The following is a 19,360-nucleotide window of genomic DNA, read 5'->3' on the forward strand; positions in this document are numbered from 1 at the left end:
TTGTCATTTCTAAAGCTTGATAGTGTAATATTCTACCATCAAGACTTTTTAGACCTTTAAAGTTTTATAAACTAAATCAAACCTGAAGCTTTATGATGATTATTCGTGTGGATTTTCCCTCCACACGCCATATTTGGCTGTTGTCTTTGTCTAGTCACTATTTCAAAACCACTGGCCACACCAAAGGCATCGTTTTATTTTAACAGGATGCAGTTTAAAAGTGTTCAGAAAATAAAGAAAAAGTATTTTTCACACATAGTAACACCTGAACTGTTCTGCTAAATCTATGGACCCATGAGACTGTGGATCCACGTCTTTGCTCTTTTACTTTCTGGTGATATCGTCATTTAGCTTTTGAACTTTTGTAGTTAAAAAACAAAATTATGGACTTGTCAGGGAGACAGAGGTCAGGGCAAGGATGTGGTCATGCCTTATTAAATAAGATTCAAATTCAGACGTTTACCTTAGCTTGATTTGCCATCTAAGCACAGAGACTGGGTGGATTTGAATGCAGAAAATCTCTTAAAGTTTTGAAACACAGAAGAACAGAGCCTTTTGCTGTACTGGTTCTACTTCCCCTATTTACTTAGCATTTGTTTGTTTTTTTATGATTCCCATTACTTACAATGAGATCAGGTCACGTGTTAGTCACGGGTTTTTATGTAGTTGGTCTGATCGTTTATTAGATACTTCACCATTTTATGAACATTTTAAGGAACTAGCAACACAGATTTCAATTAATGTGGGAACAAGAAGAAAGTAAATACAAAGAGATGATCACTGATCCACCACAGGGCCAACACAGAGAGACAGACAAAAATATCACTCTCACAACCACAGATGAGTCTAATTTAGAATCTCCAGTCAACCTAACATGTCTGCCTTGGTACTGTGAGGGAAACAGGAGCGCCCACAGAAAACCCATGCACGTGTAGGCCACTCCACAGTCTTTCCTTATAGGTGCAGGAGTACCCTGAGTCAAGAATTACAACTACTTCGTCTGCACGAATGGCACAAGTAGGAATAAAAACTGTATTATTTATCGTGTAACTAAAAACTTGTGGTGGATACATATGCTGTGTTGCGGTGCGGGCGGCACAGGTTTGAGTCCCAGTCTGTCATCAGTTTGCCCACTGTGGATGAAAGCAGCTGTGGCCAAAAAAAAAAACAACCTTGTAGTGTCACAGTAGATTTAAAGTTTGGGGGAGCATCTTTAAGAACAAACTCAAAGGTGACTGAGTATGACAACAGCTCCATTTGAATTGTAATAAAATGTGTGGAGAGGTGCCATTGGTCAGCTGGGTGTGGTGAGGTGTGTGTAGGTGATGCTGATCAGGTAGCTGGTTGCTATAAAAGCAGGGTGACTGCCGCTCACCAACCACTGACCACATCATGAACTGACTGATAGCAAACATGATCTCTGGAAACTGACCTGTGCGGCTTTTTGTCAAAATGGGGACGAAGTGCAGCCTTGAACTGGCACTGTGCCTCCTACTTATTGCTGCCCATAGCTTAGAAGGACAAATTACAAAGTTTCAAATTATGATTTTTTCGAAATTGAGCTGGACAAAAGCAAAACTAGTTTGCCAGAGAAGTTTCGTTGACTTAGTTACTTGGGACAAGGTAAATGTGAAAATTCTGATTCCATTTTTGATGGGACAAAATACCACACAGGTTTGGATTGGTCTACTCAGAGATCCTGAAGATGACTCAGTCTGGAAGTCTATAAATCTAAGGTGAGCGTCCTGTTTGAAATGATCTTCAAGTGAATATCCATATCTTTCTATATAAACACGGTAAAATGGAGTTGCCAAGCTTGAGATCATTGTTGTGCTTGTTTCAGAACTGGTGAAGGTGTCTCAGGTGATGACCTCTCACAGACCAGCAAGTGGGCCTCTGGACAGAATCACTGTGCAGTTGTAGGAAATGATCTCATGTGGTACAGTGTACCATGTTCAAGGAAAACTAATGTCTACTGTTCTCAAGGTGATGTTATCCAGTACTACAATGTTATGCTTAGCTGGAATGAAGCTGTAAAGTACTGTATGGAACACAATAGTCAACTAGCCACTGTCACCCAGTTGAACTCAGCTCATATTGACAAAGTCGGCTGGATTGGACTGTATCGAGTTGGGGGGGGGGTCTGGAACTGGACTGGTAGTTTACCATCCAGCTACAGAAAGTGGGCGCCAGGACAGCCACTCACTGCAGCCTGCGGCTCTTTTGATGCATTTGCTGAAGAATGGGTAGGCTATCCATGCTCTGAACAGTTTCAGTTTTTATGCTTTGGTGACAACCTGGTGGTGGTAAAAGAGAACAAGACATGGGAGGACGCCCTGATGCACTGCAGGGCCATGAAAGCATCGTGTGCTGGCTGCAAATACGACCTCCTGAGCCTGACACAGGTCTCTGAATACCACAACTATGTCAGAGACAGGATCTACAGAGCAACCACTGATGAGGTTTGAGTATTTTATTCTTAAATGTATCACTGGTTGGTATATTCTGCATTAAACACAGGAAGAGGGCATGCTCTTTTTTTGGACAACTTCACATTTTAAACTGGACACAGTGGCTTGAATCTTTTCTCTAGTTCAGTTCTTAAAGGCAAAAATTCCAGGCTGTGCTGTGGAAATGTCTTTTCTTTTCCAATGTGTTTAAAATGATACTCTAGAAAAGATTAAGGAGTGCATTTAAAAAAGATCAATATTCAGTTCAGAGTCAGCTTTACTATAATCTCTGTGATCAAGGTATTTGTGTCTGGCTTAATTTGCAAATACACTCATGGTCCTGGGACATTTGCCCAGTCTTTTGTGTTTTTTCTGTGAGGTTCTGGTTTTTGTTGTATCTCTGCCGTGTTTCTAACTTTGCTCACAGTTTAGATCAGGGAAGCTTCAACATGCCTGAGTCAAATATAGAAGTCATTAGCAGGACTCTGGAAAACTTGACCGCATACTGAGGAGGTAATTGAGCCATTTGATTCAGGTGTGTTGGATCAGGGACATGTCTAAAACCTTCAGGACACCGGCTCTCGAGGCCTGGATGTGAGGATCCCTGGTTTAGATTATTAGTTTGTTATAGTTTTCTGAATTTTGTTAGTTCTAGTTATTATATTTCATTCCAACAAATCCTTTTGTCAGTAACTGACTCATTTGCCATCCCCACTATTTAGTTGCATTTTTTTCAGCCTTCTCAGAAAACCACCGCACACAGAGACTTCCACAAGCAGGACTGACTCTCCAGGTTTTGTTTTGTGTTTTTCAGGTTTGGATTGGTCTACGCTTCCTGGGAGGTGAGTGGATTTGGTTAAATGGAGACAAACCGGATCAACAAGATGGACTGCCAGACTGTCCATCCCACTGGAATCACTGTGGGACTATGTCCAAATATGACACGAACACCACCTGGATCACCAGAGACTGTGCAGAAACAAGAAACTTTGTGTGCATTCAAATAAATCAATAGTGAATGAAACTGAAGCTTAATGTAAAATTCTACAATAATGCTTGTTTTATCTGTATGTTAACACAGATTTGATCAGTAGATAACTGCAAGTACAGTTTCATGCTCATATATTAATCCTTTCACTGTAACACACTTTGTCATATACGTATCTTATGATTCAGAGAACAGCAGTATGCTCTGAGACTTTGAAATGAGAAGTGAAGACTGAAGATGCTGTTTGACTTGTACAAGTCCCTGCATTCAGCTTGTGTGATCTGTCCCTTAGAAAGTTAAACAAACAGGATGTATCATAGACATATAAATACTCCACGTTTGCCCTGCTTTTCATGTAAATTGAATCATTAATGTTCTGTATTTTGGGCTAGTATGAGACCCAAGCGGGAGGCACCTGCTGAATTGTGTGTGCCTTTCTCTCTCTTTCCCCACTGTGTGAGTTGTTAGTTTTGTTGCTGAAATGCTGTTCTAATAATAAACAGTCAATATTCAGTCATAGTTTACCTTATCATTAGCAGTAACAATGAGAGATTTGTTTGTATTTGGCTTTATTGAGTTTATTGTAAAACATTTAAATTCAATAACCACCTCAATTTAAAGATTTGCTACCCAGTGGCAGGAGGGGACCTTGCAAGCCTGGAATGGAAAGTTTGTTCGTGTTTGGAATTTTTCCTCTCTAAGTAATTAAGCTCTTGACTAAATCACCTGAATAAATCAGTTGATGCCTGAACTTTGATTCCAAAAAATAGTTGAGGCTTGTTGAAGCCACTTTCATCCCTGGAAAATTAAGAAAACAGTGTAATCCATCTCACACTGGACATTTAGAGAACCAATAATTTATTCTATCCAGGTGATTGCTAATATGCACTGTGAGTAATGTCTTTCCCAATGAAAGCTCAATTGCAGCATCGACAAGGGAAAGGGAAGGAGAAGAAGATAAATTAAACTGAGGAATATCAGCTGCTGATAAATGTTTTAAAGGAAATGGAAGCAGAGCACAACTAACAGGCTAAGAATCACTTAGCTGTCAGCAGTTGTTAAAATCATGAGCTAGTGTCAGATGTGACAAAATGATCCAGCATGACTTAACACCTTAACACACACGACACCAAAGGGGTTGGGTCTCTGGCTGGAATTTAATCAGTGACCTTTTGCTTGATAAGTGAATGTGTTAAAAAGAAAAAAAAGTTTAAAATAAAATACTGTACTTTTAGGCTTCATACAACATTAACATTAAGGAATTGTTCAGTTTCCTTTTGAAATTTAAAAAAAGCAGGGTTTGAGTGAGTAAATTTAGCTTTGTCTATGTGGTATTTCCCTTAAATTATTATCAGATTTCTGACATATATTTCCGTTGTTTTACTCTTGACATTGTGTATACCAAACAGTACATCATCCCAACCTAGGGAAAAATCTGAGTCAGTTTTCATTTTTCATTCAGGTTCAGATTCACACAGAACGGTTCACATACACATACAGTACCAGTCAAAGGTTTGGACACACCTTCTAAATCAGTGTTTTTTCATTATCTAAAAATGTTCTGCATTGTAGTAAAGTCGTCCAAACTATGAAGAAATACATGAAATTATTTAGCAAACAAAAAATTTTGCTTTTTTAATTTCAGTAACATTGCTCAGAGAATTGGCATTGATATAAAATTTTCAGAGAATTGAAAAACAGAGTTGCTATCTGATGACAGTATTTGGTTTTGTATAGATCTCTCTAAAAGCCAGAGCTGTTCTACTTGGATCATCTTTTACATCACTGGAAAATCAGTGTTGGATTAAATTAAGCTTTCCTTGATGTCTTTCCAGGTTAAAGAAATAGGTTAAAGTCTATTTTCTTTCCTCAATTCATTTTCCCTTGACAATATGAAGGCACTTTTAGCATTATATGAGTAATTTTTATTTAGTTAATTTTGCTCTGATATCAACTCTAGTCCTCTTAATAACATAACAGCAGGGTCCTTCTAGGACAGTAGATCACCCTCTCTTCTTACAGTTGATTTTTGATGAAGGTGCCTCAAACATTAGGCAGCTTTATATTTAAAAAGTTTACATTTGCTACCAAAAGCACGGCTGTCTCTCTCTTTTTCTCTGTAGTGGCCGTGGGGGCACAGACAGTTCTGTGCTGCGCCTCTGCTAAAACAGAAGTCACCCGGAACAAATTGTCGCGTTCCTACAGGAAGGTATTACACTATCGGATGCATTTCGAGGTGGTGCTAAGCGTGCTTCCGTTTTTCTTTCAGTTGGAGAGGTCGCCCGACGGGCTCTTTAAAACGCAGTAAGTTTTCTTTTTTAAAAGCTGTTGTCACGGAAAAAGGAAAAACTGAATTGGATGAGTAATTATCACATACGGAAAGAAGGTACCGGTGGCTTTGTTTGCTAGATGTAGCGGCGTGTCCGCACCGTGTGAACGGGAATGTAGCTTCGCCGGCTAACCTACCGTGTACTCACTCCCTATGACAGGACCCCGCAGCTCTGCAGTGTCAGCGCAGCAGTTATTAACACAGATATGTAAAATGCGTTTGCAGTATAAAATTAAGTAACGGGTTTAGATTTGAAATGGTGCTGAATGAACCAAAAAACTCAGTCACAGGAAATAAAGCTCCTGTGAATAAACAGTAACCGATAATAATTTAAGGCAGCGAGCAAGCTCATTCAAACATTCTGTCTGATGTGGGTATGTGCAGCTTCTCTGTGTTAAGTCACTGTAATATGAAATATAATTGAAGACATTCATTTGTAAATTTAAAGGCAGCCTCTGACTCTAGGAACTTGGGATTGGCTTGGTTTATAACACGAGTTGATTTGATTAACTTAAACTAATCCAGTTGTTTCCCCCCAGTGAGACCCAGTCTTTTATAATTGCCTCTGTCTTTCTTTCTTTGCAGGAAGCTGCATTTCGTGGCAAGACATCATGACACTTTTTCACTTTGGGAACTGTTTTGCTCTGGCTTATTTTCCTTACTTTATAACCTACAAGTGCAGCGGCCTGTAAGTGTCTGTCTGAATCTGTTAGCTGCAACAATAATGGTCAATAATGCTTTATAGTATAATATTTTAATATGATTACAACACTTAACATGGGCTCACAACACCTCTTTCATGTACTCCTTCTTTATGGTAACAAATGCTGCCAGACGGGGAAGTCAATGTTAATAATCTTCTTAGAAATGCTGGCGGTCTGGGAGAGGGTCCACATAATCCTCTTAGACCTGTCTAGTGTGCTCTTAAATTTGGCAGTATGTGCATTAAAGGCATACACAGAGCTTTCCTCTCTCCATTATTGCTGACATTCTGTGTTTAGAGTTCTGCCGGTCATTAAATGTGTGTTCACTGTTTAGCTCAGAGTACAATGCCTTCTGGAGATGCGTCCAAGCTGGAGCAACGTACCTGTTTGTCCAACTTTGTAAGGTGAGACCGTCATAGTTGTAGAGGCTAAGCTGTGGCAGAAAAAGTACAAACTTTAAATGCTATGTGCTTCTTTATGTAAAGTTTCCTTATCTTTTGGGTTTCAGATGCTCTTTCTAGCTACATTTTTTCCCACATGGGAAGGAGGAGCAGGAGCATATGACTTTATAGGGGTGAGCATTTAATCACAGTAATGACATGAGAAAAGAAAGCATACAGAATACTAGCTTGTGCATTAGACTCTAATGTGCTTGTTTGTGTTTCAGGAATTTATGAAAGCCACAGTGGACCTGGCAGACCTTTTGGGTCTCCATCTCGTTATGTCTCGTAATGCCGGAAAAGGAGAGTACAAGATCATGGTGGCTGCCATGGGCTGGGCAACGGCAGAACTTGTGATGTCGAGGTCAGCACTGACGCTTCACTTTATCAACATGTCCTACACACCTAAACACCAGTGTCCCATTTTCTGTGCACCAATTTTCGTTGTAGCACAATCAAATAATTTAATATGCTGTCACGGCGACATATCCGTGGGTCAAACATGCTCCGGAGAAGTTTTAATCAATGTAAACAGCATTATATGACAAACTTAAACAGTGTTGCTTAACCAATCGTCCTTGTACTGCCCTCATTTTGTTTATTTTGAAAAGTCAGACAGCAGTAGAAATGAGGGCAGTACAAGGCAGAACTCTGTGACAGGAAGAGCACATGGTGGATGGAAATGATTGATACAGTCACACGGTGGTAAAGGACGGCCTTAAAAGCTCCGCCAAAGATAAAGTGTTCAGTGTTCTGTAATGGGTAATCTACCACCATGTACAAGCTCTTTATGTGAAATTATATTTTTAATGCTAAAATACAATTATTTTTGTGATCCACAAATTTTCAAATTTACATTTTTACAAAAAAAGCTGAAAAAAATTGTAAAGAGCATATTCATTTTTTATTAAGATGCCGAGTTACAATTATTTACTTACATTCCTAAATAGAGAAATTGGTTTTAGTGGTTGAGTGCGATACCTGATTAATGTCTGACTTCTCAGAGAAGTCCAGTGTGCCGGCTCAAAGTTGGGTAGAAAAACATGAAGGTGAAGGGGACGGCAAAGAAAGGCACAGAGAAGGGGGAAGGGGAAACAGGTGGTGACAGGGGAAAGGAGGAATAGACACACACGACACATGCGAGCTATCGAGGATCTTTCTATCTATTATCTATCTATCTATCTATCTATCTATATCTATCTACGATCGATCGATCGATCGATCGATAGATAGATCAGCCTGGGTAATGTAATTTTGTTATGGTTTAAAGAATTGAACAAACCAGATTGCTGTAACCTAGATCTGCTGATCCAGGATCACTGACTTCATTTTGGATCCTTTAAATGATGAATGGAAAACGGGTCCCATATCTCACTGTTAATATCCTGCTGTGGTTTCTCAGATGTCTTCCACTGTGGGTCGGAGCCCGAGGGATTGAGTTTGATTGGAAATACGTCCAGATGAGCTTTGACTCAAACATTAGTTTGGTGAGTAACTGCTCTTCTCTCTTGTTTATTTCACGTATCTCATGCCCTTGACTGTGCTTGTTTTTCCACTCCCATCTCACCATTGGTGAAATTAACATTTCATACTGTTCACTAAATCATCTTTATAGCAGTTTTGCAGAAAGTATCACAGTAAAAACAGTTGTTCTTCTCTGCATGTTCAGATGGATGTGAACTTTAAACTACTTAATTCCCTCTCCCCTTTCTCTGTTTAACATTACCATTATCTCTATTGTTATAATGTGAATGTGAATATGCTCAGTACCGTATATGTAAAAGAAACATATAAACTTTAACTTGAGGTTATTTCTGCATAAAGGTCCATTACATTGCTACGGCATCAGTGGTGTGGATGTTTACACGCTACGACCTTCCAAAGAGCTTCAGGCTGCCTGTAACTGTGCTGCTGGCTCTCTGTGTCTACAAGGCCTTCTTAATGGAGTAAGTCTTGGATGTTTTATGTTGCCATTCTTAACACAGATATATGTGAAAACCAAGTTAAAATTGTTATTTTACTTGCAAGAATATATATATTATATTTAAACTACCCTGTGGGGGCATATCAAGGATATAACACTGACCTTACAGTTTTTAAGTTTTGTTTTATTTAACACAGTATCTGGAGTAAAATCAAACAACCACAATACAGCACAGAGAAATTACACTTCCCACAGAGCCAGTCTCCCCTTTTCCTGCCTTTATGACCACATGCTGGCTTTAGCTTCATGCTTAATGGACAGCCATATGTGCAAAGCTTGTAAAATCAAGTCAAAGCTGAGGGTTGCCTTCCAATTTACACACAGGATAAAAACTGCAGCAAGGACTTGAACTGTCACTTGAGAAAAGCAGCAAGCCAAAAACAACAGAAATCAGTTTAGACTTGAGAAAAAGAGCTGCTAAAGCTCGAGATTGATATAAAATTTTTTTTAAAGGGGGCAAATAAGTGTGCCCTCATCTGTACTTCTATATCTATTATTAAACCAAGAGGAAGATTGGTGCTATTGTGGAAAAATATAGATCGACAGAAAACATCCAAATATAATGTTTGGGATTCCAACATAGAAGGGAATCAAAAACATAAAAGAACTTACAGTTGCTCTCTTTTCAGTGAACAAGGCCTCATCAGGGAGTTAAATAGATTACATAAAAACAGTGGAGCTTTTCTAGAGGTTCTAATTCGTTCTTCCTGATCGCCAGGGACAAAATGAAATGTCTGGATATCCATCATGTGCATGCGCAGAGGAGAGACACAAAGCAGCAAAGTCACACGTGTGATCTGGGTGACACAAGCAACCTGATAAAGGAGAAGGGCACCAAGCAGTAGCCTCCTTTTCACCTTGCCTTTAAGCACAGGTCGTGTATGTTGGTACGTTCGTTAGCATCAGTGCTTAACGCCTGTGCCAGTAGCTTTGTAACCTTCAGCTGGAGCTATGTTTTATCCTCCGGAGGCTGCATAGCTGATACCGGTCTTCACCAGACCACCAGAGTTTACTGTCACTCAGTGTTGACAAGATTCTGCAGGAATCAATTGCTGGGTCCCAGACCCCTTTACCCAGGTCACGTGTGGCTGTTAGTATTGTGGCTCAACATCTGCGCATATGCACAATGACTGTCCAGGCATTTCATCTGTGGCTGTCATCCAGTATTCACAGAACCTTAAACTACATTTGAAAACTCTCATTTTATATCAATGCCAAACTTCCACCTGAGGTGAGAGTGGAATATTCCACCGTTAATGTTCCACAGTAGGAATCTTCAAACACTGAACCAGGTGTAGGGGTCCAAAAGGGTGTCCACACAAAGCCTGTTATATTTATCAATTTACAAAGAAAAAAACCTTCTTAAAATCATAAAATCTCATTAAGTCGCAAGATTAGTAACCACATAAAATACCTGAAATAGCTTTTGGGGAAAAAAATAATGTTGCTTTATTTTTAAATTATTCAATTTGTTTTAATGAGTGATCTGCTGTTGATTTAATGTCTTAACTTAATATAGTAATTATACATTTTTGAAAGAATAGAAAACAGAGGATTTTGGTGTTGTAGTGGCAGAATGGGGCTTCACTGTCAATCTAAACATAGCTTCCTATTTTATATGCCACTTTTCCCCCTTAGAAGGAACCAAAAATGGTTTAGCAATATCTTTTCCTTTTCTATTGTAAACATAATTACTAAGGAAACATGATCCCAAAATCAAAATAAACTGTTTCCATATTTTTTTTATTTGGTAAAAAAATATCTTATGCAGTTATGCGGGTTTGTGGATTTAAATTTACCTTTAAAAAATGAATTTGAAATGTGGCAGCAGAAGCCTTGTTTGTATGACATGTCCTTCAACCTTTATCGTGACCTCACCAGGGAGGACATAGTATGGACTCAGATGCAGCAGCTATTCAGCTGGCAACAGTCCACCAGTACAAGTCTATTAGATCCAGTGTGGTTTGTAATAAACTTAAAAGAATTTGCTAAAGTTTCACAAGCAGTAGGTGCCTTAAGGGAAAATGCAGGCAAGTCTGAGGTCAACCGACTGTGTTGTGGCTACACTTCACTTTGTATACCACATGATGGCAGTATAACACTGGACACAAATTTGTATGTTGTACAAGTGTAAAATAAATTCTCCAAAGAATGACTTCATAACGTGCCATCTTTAGGAACTCTTGCAAGGAAAAGTTTCTTGTTTTGTTGGTGTGAGTATACAGAGCTGAAAATGGGTCAGAGTTTGAAGAAATATGTGAAATATTTTGAATAAACTCACTATTCCTCTGTTTGTGTGATGAATGGGCTCTGAATGAATGGTTGCTTTGTTTATTTAAACGTCACGTTTCTCTGCGTTTTGTTTTCAGGTTGTTTGTCCACGTCTTCCTGCTGGGCAGTTGGACGGTGTTGCTGGTGGAAGCTGTGCTGACTGGGGCCATCTCTCTGTGCTCACTGTTCCTCTTTGTCACTCTGGGTTCACAGCAATTAACTAAACCTCAGCCCCCAAGCAGAAGCCTCTGACGGTCTTTTGGTCCAGATAGGACCGGGGTTGTCCTGAATCAGAAGCTGATATCACATCAGTCTCTGTGTCACCATACAACATTCAAGATGGCTGAAAATGATTGTTGATACTGAGCAGAAGTTGGGTGGTCTGCCTGGAACATGTACTGGTTCTCCTAGTTTGTTGTGATGAGTGTTTGAACCCGTCGTTAAAAACTTGTTCTCAGGGTGAAGCTTGTGTGGTTTCAGTCCATCAGCTGAAGCTGCAGAGCTGTGGTGGTGACATCAGACAGCTGTAATATGATTGGCTTACCTAAGCTGGTGTTGGTTTTATGAAAATGTGGCTTTTGTATCAGATCAACCACAAATAAAGTGAAACTTCGTAAACAGCATTTTTCTTTTTACAGGTTTTCCAGCATTAATGCTCAAAGTAGTTTAATATATAACAAATAAATGACAGTCCATTGATAGTTTACGCCCACAAATTTACCTTTTTGTTTATCTAAAAGTAGTGAAAAACATACATTTAGTACATTTTTTCTAATGATTGAAAAGGCCTGATGTTTAAATTAAAAAATAATAATAAATAAAATCTGAACATGCCTGTTGTAAGATTGATCAGTTCTCTGATTTTGAAATAAATTTATTTGTATTGCCTTTCCTCTATTTCTGAGTTGTAACTTTTAATAATCAGATGTATTTAAGAACTTAATTCAGTTTTACTTAAACAGCTCCACCACAGGCTTACACACACACACACACACACACACACCACACACACACACCACACACACACACACACACACACACACACACACACAAAAAGGAAACGAACGAAAAGAAAGAAACGGCTCACTATCGGGAGCCGGCTCCCGTCGTTCACTTCACTAAACTACAAAGATCGCGTTTCTGTCCCGGGTGTTTTGCGGCACTTCGTACAAACTGGGTATTGAGAAACGGCTCCTTGTTTTAATCCTCGCAAAAATGTCGCTACCGAGGAGATGTACCTACGCTATCACGGACTTCTGCTTCCCAGAGAGACTCACTCTGACGAGAGTTTTGGAGTTTGCGCAAGAATTCAAGTTTGAAGACGACGACGTCATGGCCGTCACCTACCCGAAGTCAGGTCAGTGTTTCTGTCCAAGACTCAGGGAGTTTTTACTAAACAGAAAAATCATGACTAAACCTCATGGTTGATAGACTTTGGTCATGGTGTGTGTGTGTGTGTGTGTGTAAGAGAGAGGGTGCACGCGAGCATTTATATGTAATTAGTGTGGGAGGCGGAGAAGCAGTCTGCCATCAGCCTGAATGCTCATGTACTGTATGACCCTCGGGCCACTGGAAAAACGGTGGTCTATCTGCCCCTGAATCCTTAACTAATTTGTCTGGTTAAGTAAGCCTGGGTAAAATTCAAGAGGCAATGGGGGTTTTAACCATGTCATTCAGACCCGTGTCTCAACTGTTGTGAGAGCTATTTATTAGGCCCGAGCCAACCGAAGGGTCGGCGAGGAGCCTATAGTGATTGTAAGGGGGGTGCATAAATGGGGGCGGTCGCAAGTGACCCCGGACCTCATGGGGACGTGCGTCATGTCGAGACGATTCCGAAAAGGGATATATGAGGGTGACTGGAAACGCGCCTAATTGTTTTGTTAGAGTTCGTCATTATTCTTTTTCTTTATTCTTATTAGGCCCGAGCCAACCGAAGGGTCGGCGAGGAGCCTATTGGAATTGTAAGGGGGGGGTGCAAAAAGGGGTGCGGTCGCATAGGACGCGGTCGCAAGTGACCCCGGACCTCATGGGGACGTGCGTCATGTCGAGACGTTTCCGAAAAGGTATATATGAGGGTGACTGGAAACGCGGAATATTGGAATTGTTAGCGTTATTCATTATTCTTTATTCTTCTTTTTCTTTCTGCCACTTTGACCTCAAATTTGACCCCCTGAACATGCACGAAAAGTCACCATTTTCCCTACAGTGGTCAGGTCTGGTGAAAAATTTTGTTTTTTACTATCACCAAGAGCAAACTCTCAAAGGGGGCTCCACGGCGCCCCCCGGAGATTTCATTTTTCAGGCCCACCTTTTCTGTCATCACTCCTGCGTGCTTTGCCCGATTTCTCCCAAACTTTAATAACTTATGTACAGACCCACCATGAATCCATAAATGGAGAAACAATGGCAATTCCTGCAATAGCGCCCCCTACATAATCAAACTAAAATTTACATGGAGCTCCAAGATTTTAGTTACTCCTAGAATTATGAAATTTGGATTACACGTTCTGTATATGACCCCGATCAAAAAACTCATTCAGACCCATGCCTCATTTTGCAACCCCCGCCCCCATAACCACGCCCCCAATTCCCCATTCATTTTCAATGGAAAACCTAACATTTCTGCATTACACACTTTATTCACGTCTTTTGAGCTGTATCTTGACCACAAACATTTCCAGTAAAGTCCATGATGATGTTACGCTGCAGAGGGGCGTGGCCCTGGTGGCCTGGTGCTTCCATCCTTCGCCATGACATTTCGATTGCCTCTCATTCTCATATACTTTGTCGGATTGCCCTCAAACTTCACGTGTGATAAGGACCCATCCCTGAACACATCCATATGACATTATTGAATGCAGATATAGCGCCACCTAGTGGAAACAGAAAATTGCTCTAATTCAAACACTCATTGTCCAATTGGCACCAAACTTCACAAGTGTGATAAGGACCCACCTCTGCACACATCCATGTCACATTATTGAATGCAGCTATAGCGCCCCTAGTGGAACAAGGAAGTTGCTCTAATTCAAACACTGATTGTCCAATCTGCACCAAACTTCACAACTGTGATAAGGACCCACCCCTGCACACCTCCATTAATGACGGTGACAGCGCCACCTAGTGGAAACTGGAAGTTCCTGTAATTTAAACACTCATTGTCCAAACTGCACCAAACTTCACAAGTGTGATAAGGATCGACTCCTGAACACACGCACGACATTATTGAATGCCAGTTACAGCGCCACCTACTGGAAAGGCGTGCAATAACAGCTGTAACTCGGTTTTTACAAAAGAAAGGGCTCGCTGGGGGTTTGTGAGGCTTGCATGTGGCTCGCTGGGGGTTTGCATGGCTCGCAGGCGGCTGGCTGGGGGTTTGCGGAGCTTGTAGGTGGGTTGCTGGGGGTTTGTGGGGGCTCACAGGCGGCTTGCGCGGGGTTTGGGGGCGCACAGGCGGCGAGGGCCTTTAACGCCGCTTGCGGCTTTAATTTAGTATTGTAACGTTGTAAACACACTTCCACAGTCGGCGATATTCAGCAGCAGAAAAACGGCTGCTGTAGGCCACAGCCACGCCAACCACAACTACAACAGCGGAACAGCAACACACACACAGGCAAGCTCTCGGTCTTTTTTCTCTCTCCATGCTGCCTTCACGAACCTCCCGAACAGTCCGAAATCCCACAACATCAACACGCTCTCTAACTAAGAGAATCGCTACAGTATTATATAGGCTATTTACTATATATAAAATGCAACATGTAAAATACAGTTTTACTTAATTCTACTTATTGTGCTTTATGTCTTTGTTGGGCAGGGGTGACAAGGAAGTGTCGGGTAGGTATGATGTTAAGGAGAAAAATACAGATGGTAGAAGATTTTGCAAAATGATGGAAATGATTTGCAGTGAACAAGTATTTCAAGAACAGGGAGGAGCACAGGGGATGTATAAGAGTGGAGGAAGGTGCACAGAGGTGGACTACATCTTATGCTTACGGTCCAATCTGAAAGAGATATGAGACTGCAAGGTGGTGTCAGGGGAGAATGTAGCTAGCATGCAGCATTGGATTACCATTACAGAATTGTGTTTGTTTTTAATTCAGTTACACTTGAGGGCCTGAAGCTCATACTGATTTATTATTTTATTATTTCTTTAGGTACAATCTGGATGCAGGAGATACTCCCACTGGTGCTAAATGGGGGGGATCTGACCCCCATCCATACCATTCCTAACTGGGACAGAGTCCCATGGCTGGAAGAGAAAAGATTGGCTCTAGTGGTGGATAAGCTGGCATCTCCAAGGGCGCTGGTCACACATTTTCCCTACAGCCTCATGCCCCCTTCCTTCTACACCTCTAAAGCCAAGGCAATAACTGTGTAATATCCCTATTTGTAACTTTATTTATGAAAGACTTAGACTCAGTATGTTTTTGTGTCTTGTATTTGTGCTGTAGGTGATCTATGTCATGAGGAACCCAAAGGACATCATGGTGTCTTCATACTACTTCCATCAGATGGCCGGTTTCCTTGAGGATCCAGGAACGTTTGATGAGTTCATGGATAAATTTCTAGAGGGTGAAGGTCAGACATCTTATCTGGGCTTTAAGGCTTTTATTATTCCCAGCTGAGGGCATACAAGAAAATCAATATTTGCAATTTATATTAGAGTAGAACAGTGGTTGCCTGTGTAACTGTCACTTTTATTTTCAGTGTTGTGTGGAAAATGGACCGACCACATGAAGAGCTGGAGAAACAGTGCATTAGGAGACAGAATCATGTACATTACGTATGAAGAAATGGTTCAGGTAAAACACAGATTTTGTGTGAACATCGTTTTTCATTATTTTCACTGAAAGGACAGAGGCTCCAGTAGGCTCTAAATATTACATGTCTATGTGACTAAATCGCCAGACACACTGTATGTTATAACATTGCATTGTCACTATATCTGCTGCATTCCAGACAGAAAGGGTTGTTTAAATATTGTTATTTACCTGTGTTAATATTGTGTTTTAGGACACACTATTTGCCCACTGTTTCTCTACAGGGCTCCAACTAACAAAGCCCAGACTTTTGTCTTGCCAGAAATTCAAAGATGTTGCTTCAGCCACTCAAACATCTCACCTTTCAATGCCCATCCATCCATCCATCCATTCATTCACTCCAACTTATCTGAGACAGAGAAACACAGACCTTCCTGTCCTCAGCCAACTTCTTCAGCTTATCCAGGGGAACACTGAGGTGTTCCCAGGCCAACCAAGAGATATAATCCCTTCACCTTATCTTGGATCTTCCCCAGAGCAGGACATGCCCAGAACACCACACCCAGGAGGGACCAAGGAGATATCCTTGTTAGATGCCCAAACCACCTCAGCTGACTCCTTTCAATGTGGAGGAGTAGCATCTCTACTCGGAGCCTCTCCTGAATAATTGTAGTCTTCACCCAATCTCTAAGGGAGAAGCTAGCCCCCCTTTGGACAAAGTTCATTTCCGCTACTTGTATCCGCAATCTCATTCTTTTGGTTAGTACCCAAAACTCCTGATCATAGGTCAGCGTATGGACATAGATAACTGGTAAATGGGCAGCTTTTTTTCAGCTTGCTCTTTATCATGACCGCAGTCTTAATCCGTCTGTTAATCTCCTGCTCCCCTCTTCTTTTCCCTTCCATAGGCATCATACTTTCAAAATATTCTCATAAAATGGGTTCATGAGCTTTCATTAAAAGCTAAACTTTAGAAACACCCACAGTTTCATATAATTTAACAACTGTGTTTCTTCCAGGACCTGCCTGCATCTCTCAGGCGTATCTCAGATTTCCTGGGGCGTAATCTGACTGAAGAAGTCATCCAGAAGATAGCAGAGCATTGCTCTTTCACGACAATGAAGACTAACAACATGTCCAACTTCAGTCTGGTCCCCAATGTGTACATGGACAGCGACAAGTCTCCTTTCCTAAGGAAAGGTGGGGTTTTATATCTTACATTATGACACGGTTGAAAAGCTACTGTAATCAAATATAGTATGGTAATCTGGATATGCTTGTTATTAAAATTGTATAGTCAGATTTTTTCCCAGAGTAGATTTCGGTTCACATCAGGAGTTGTTGTTTTGTTTATGTGACTCCATCTTGGTGTTTTTGTGTCAGGTACTGTTGGAGACTGGAAAAACCACTTCAGCTCAGAGCAACTGGCCCGATTCATATCGGTGATTTCCAAAGAGCTGGAGGGTGAGAGCTTCTCTCTGCCATGGAGCCTGGACTGACCACCATCTGAAACAAAGACACAGAGATCTGGAGTAGCAAATACAAAATCAAGGCCTGTATACAGCACTGTGCCACAGACTTGAGCCACCCTTCATTTCTTTATATTTTTCTAGGAAACTGGGAAATAGATGCAGTGATTTATTGAAACATGACAATATTTTTAATTAAATATTTAAATATCAATTAAATATTTTGCAGTATTTTATATTTTTGTAAATCACCATTCATCTGTAGTCAGTGTACCAGACAACAAAATGACTATGTATGTGGCCAATCTCTAGTTGAGGCTCAGATTCTGGGAAGGACACGTCCCGAATGATAGGGTTCCATTCAGTGTTGCCAAGTCCGCTTATTATAAGCGGCTTTGGGCTTGTTTTTTTCTAAAGTTGCTTGCAAATCTCGTGAGTTGTGGGTTGCGGTTTTTTGGGCTTGTTTTTGAATGTTAAGTTGCTTATTTGGGCTTGACTTTCTTTCCAAGTGAAACTCGTTGAATATCTCTCGGCGAGTGGTAGGTAGTTTGTCCCTTCCAAGCCCCCATTTCCTGTTTATTGCTCCTGCCCAAGTTGACCGGGCGCACACCCAAACAAACACTCGTAACAGCCCAGAGTGAGGAGGAAGGATCAGAATGAGCTCCAGTAAGTGGGGAAAATATAGAAAACATATAATAAAGAGTGGGAGAAAGAGAGCGCACTTACAGAATGGGTCCGAGTTCAGATGGGAGAACACACTGCACATCATGCCGAGATATGCCAAGTTTTCCACTAATAGCTGTTTGGGAATCAAATTATTGGTGCAAAATACTATTTTATGCCTGTCAAACTGTGTTATCGTTGGCATTCTTAATAGATTTAGCTAAAGAAATAGGAACAAATGATATGTTTTTGTGACAGGCTGCCAGTAACAATGTATCTAAAGACAATTTAAAATTGGTTGCCTGTTACGAATTGACACAACACATGTTCATTCATTGAGTTAGATGCCTTTAAATGATTGAATGAATCATAGGTCAGTGTTAAGTGAAAAACATTCCTCTGAAAATGATCAATTATATTGACTTGACTGAAAATGAGCGAAAAAGCTTCAAGTTTTTAAGACAAACTGTAGAAGGCTTTCAGAAAGCCTCAAGAACTACTGTTTATGACCACTTAATCCCCAAAAGATTGGCTGCTTCAAAGCAAAAGATAAAATAAATGAAGGGTGACTAAGTCTTTTGCACAGTACTGTATAGCAGTCATTTCTGAGGCCAGAGCACAGATTCTTAGACTTGCACAGGGTTTTCATATTACTATCCATCATTCCATCCATCCATTTTCTTATGCTTATCCTGGGCCGGGTTGCAGGGGTAGCAGCCTAACGAGAAAAGCCCAGGCCTCCCTCTCCCCAGCCGCCTCCAAGTCTGACGTATTGCCAGCAGTATGGACCAAGCTCTCACTGCGGTTGTACAGGGACTGAATGGCCTGCAACAACGGACCAGACACCCCATACTCCTGCAGCATCTCCCACAGGATACCTCGAGGGATGCGGTCAAATACCAACCACCTTGCAGCCACAGCTCTGAGAAGCAGCCTCAACAATGGAGGTGCAGATCATGGTCCATTTGGACTCAATGTCCTCAGCCTGCCTCAGAATGCTGTCAAAGTTCTGCTGGAGGTGGGAGCTCAAGATCTCGCAGACTGGGGCCTCTGCCAGGTGTTCCCAGAGCACCCTCACAATAAGTTTAGGCGTGCCGAGTCTGTCCAGCATCCTCCCCGGCACCTGATCCAACTCACCACCAGGTGGTGATCAGTGGACAGCTCAGCTCCTGTCTTCACCCAAGTGTCCAGAATATATGGACGCATTTCTGGTGATACAATTACAAAGTCAATCATCGACCTGCGACCTAGGGTGTCCTGGTGCCACGTGCACTTGTCGACATCATAGCCCTCTTGTCTACT

The 19,360-nt window shown here is 41.1% G+C and overlaps 2 protein-coding genes across 2 annotated transcripts; both read left to right on the top strand.

The window, feature by feature from the left end:
* The first annotated feature begins 5,642 nt into the window (after nt 1-5,642).
* tmem147 (transmembrane protein 147) lies at nt 5,643-11,784 on the top strand. The gene is made up of 8 exons (XM_030749820.1): nt 5,643-5,742; nt 6,353-6,455; nt 6,806-6,875; nt 6,980-7,045; nt 7,139-7,275; nt 8,314-8,398; nt 8,736-8,857; nt 11,265-11,784. Exons 2-8 carry the CDS (start codon nt 6,379-6,381, stop codon nt 11,416-11,418), a joined length of 711 nt encoding a protein of 236 aa, XP_030605680.1. The 5' UTR covers nt 5,643-5,742; nt 6,353-6,378; the 3' UTR covers nt 11,419-11,784.
* Nucleotides 11,785-12,247: 463 nt separating this feature from the next.
* Nucleotides 12,248-17,847, top strand: LOC115794871 (sulfotransferase 2B1-like). Its single transcript, XM_030750551.1, has 6 exons — nt 12,248-12,523; nt 15,321-15,529; nt 15,618-15,744; nt 15,874-15,968; nt 16,946-17,126; nt 17,310-17,847. Exons 1-6 carry the CDS (start codon nt 12,382-12,384, stop codon nt 17,423-17,425), a joined length of 870 nt encoding a protein of 289 aa, XP_030606411.1. The 5' UTR covers nt 12,248-12,381; the 3' UTR covers nt 17,426-17,847.
* The last annotated feature ends 1,513 nt before the right edge of the window (nt 17,848-19,360 follow it).

Source organism: Archocentrus centrarchus, chromosome 16, assembly GCF_007364275.1.
Source record: "Archocentrus centrarchus isolate MPI-CPG fArcCen1 chromosome 16, fArcCen1, whole genome shotgun sequence".
Taxonomy (NCBI): Eukaryota; Metazoa; Chordata; class Actinopteri; order Cichliformes; family Cichlidae; genus Archocentrus; species Archocentrus centrarchus.

Excerpts from the sequence above, each read along its gene's own strand:
- tmem147 (XM_030749820.1), top strand. The coding sequence starts at position 6,379 with ATGACACTTTTTCACTTTGGGAACTGTTTTGCTCTGGCTTATTTTCCT. Across the intron at positions 7,276-8,313 it reads GCAGAACTTGTGATGTCGAG|ATGTCTTCCACTGTGGGTCG; the intron begins GTCAGCACTGAC and ends GTGGTTTCTCAG. Across the intron at positions 8,858-11,264 it reads TACAAGGCCTTCTTAATGGA|GTTGTTTGTCCACGTCTTCC; the intron begins GTAAGTCTTGGA and ends TTTTGTTTTCAG.
- LOC115794871 (XM_030750551.1), top strand. The coding sequence starts at position 12,382 with ATGTCGCTACCGAGGAGATGTACCTACGCTATCACGGACTTCTGCTTC. Across the intron at positions 15,530-15,617 it reads TCTACACCTCTAAAGCCAAG|GTGATCTATGTCATGAGGAA; the intron begins GCAATAACTGTG and ends TTTGTGCTGTAG. Across the intron at positions 17,127-17,309 it reads GTCTCCTTTCCTAAGGAAAG|GTACTGTTGGAGACTGGAAA; the intron begins GTGGGGTTTTAT and ends TTTTTGTGTCAG.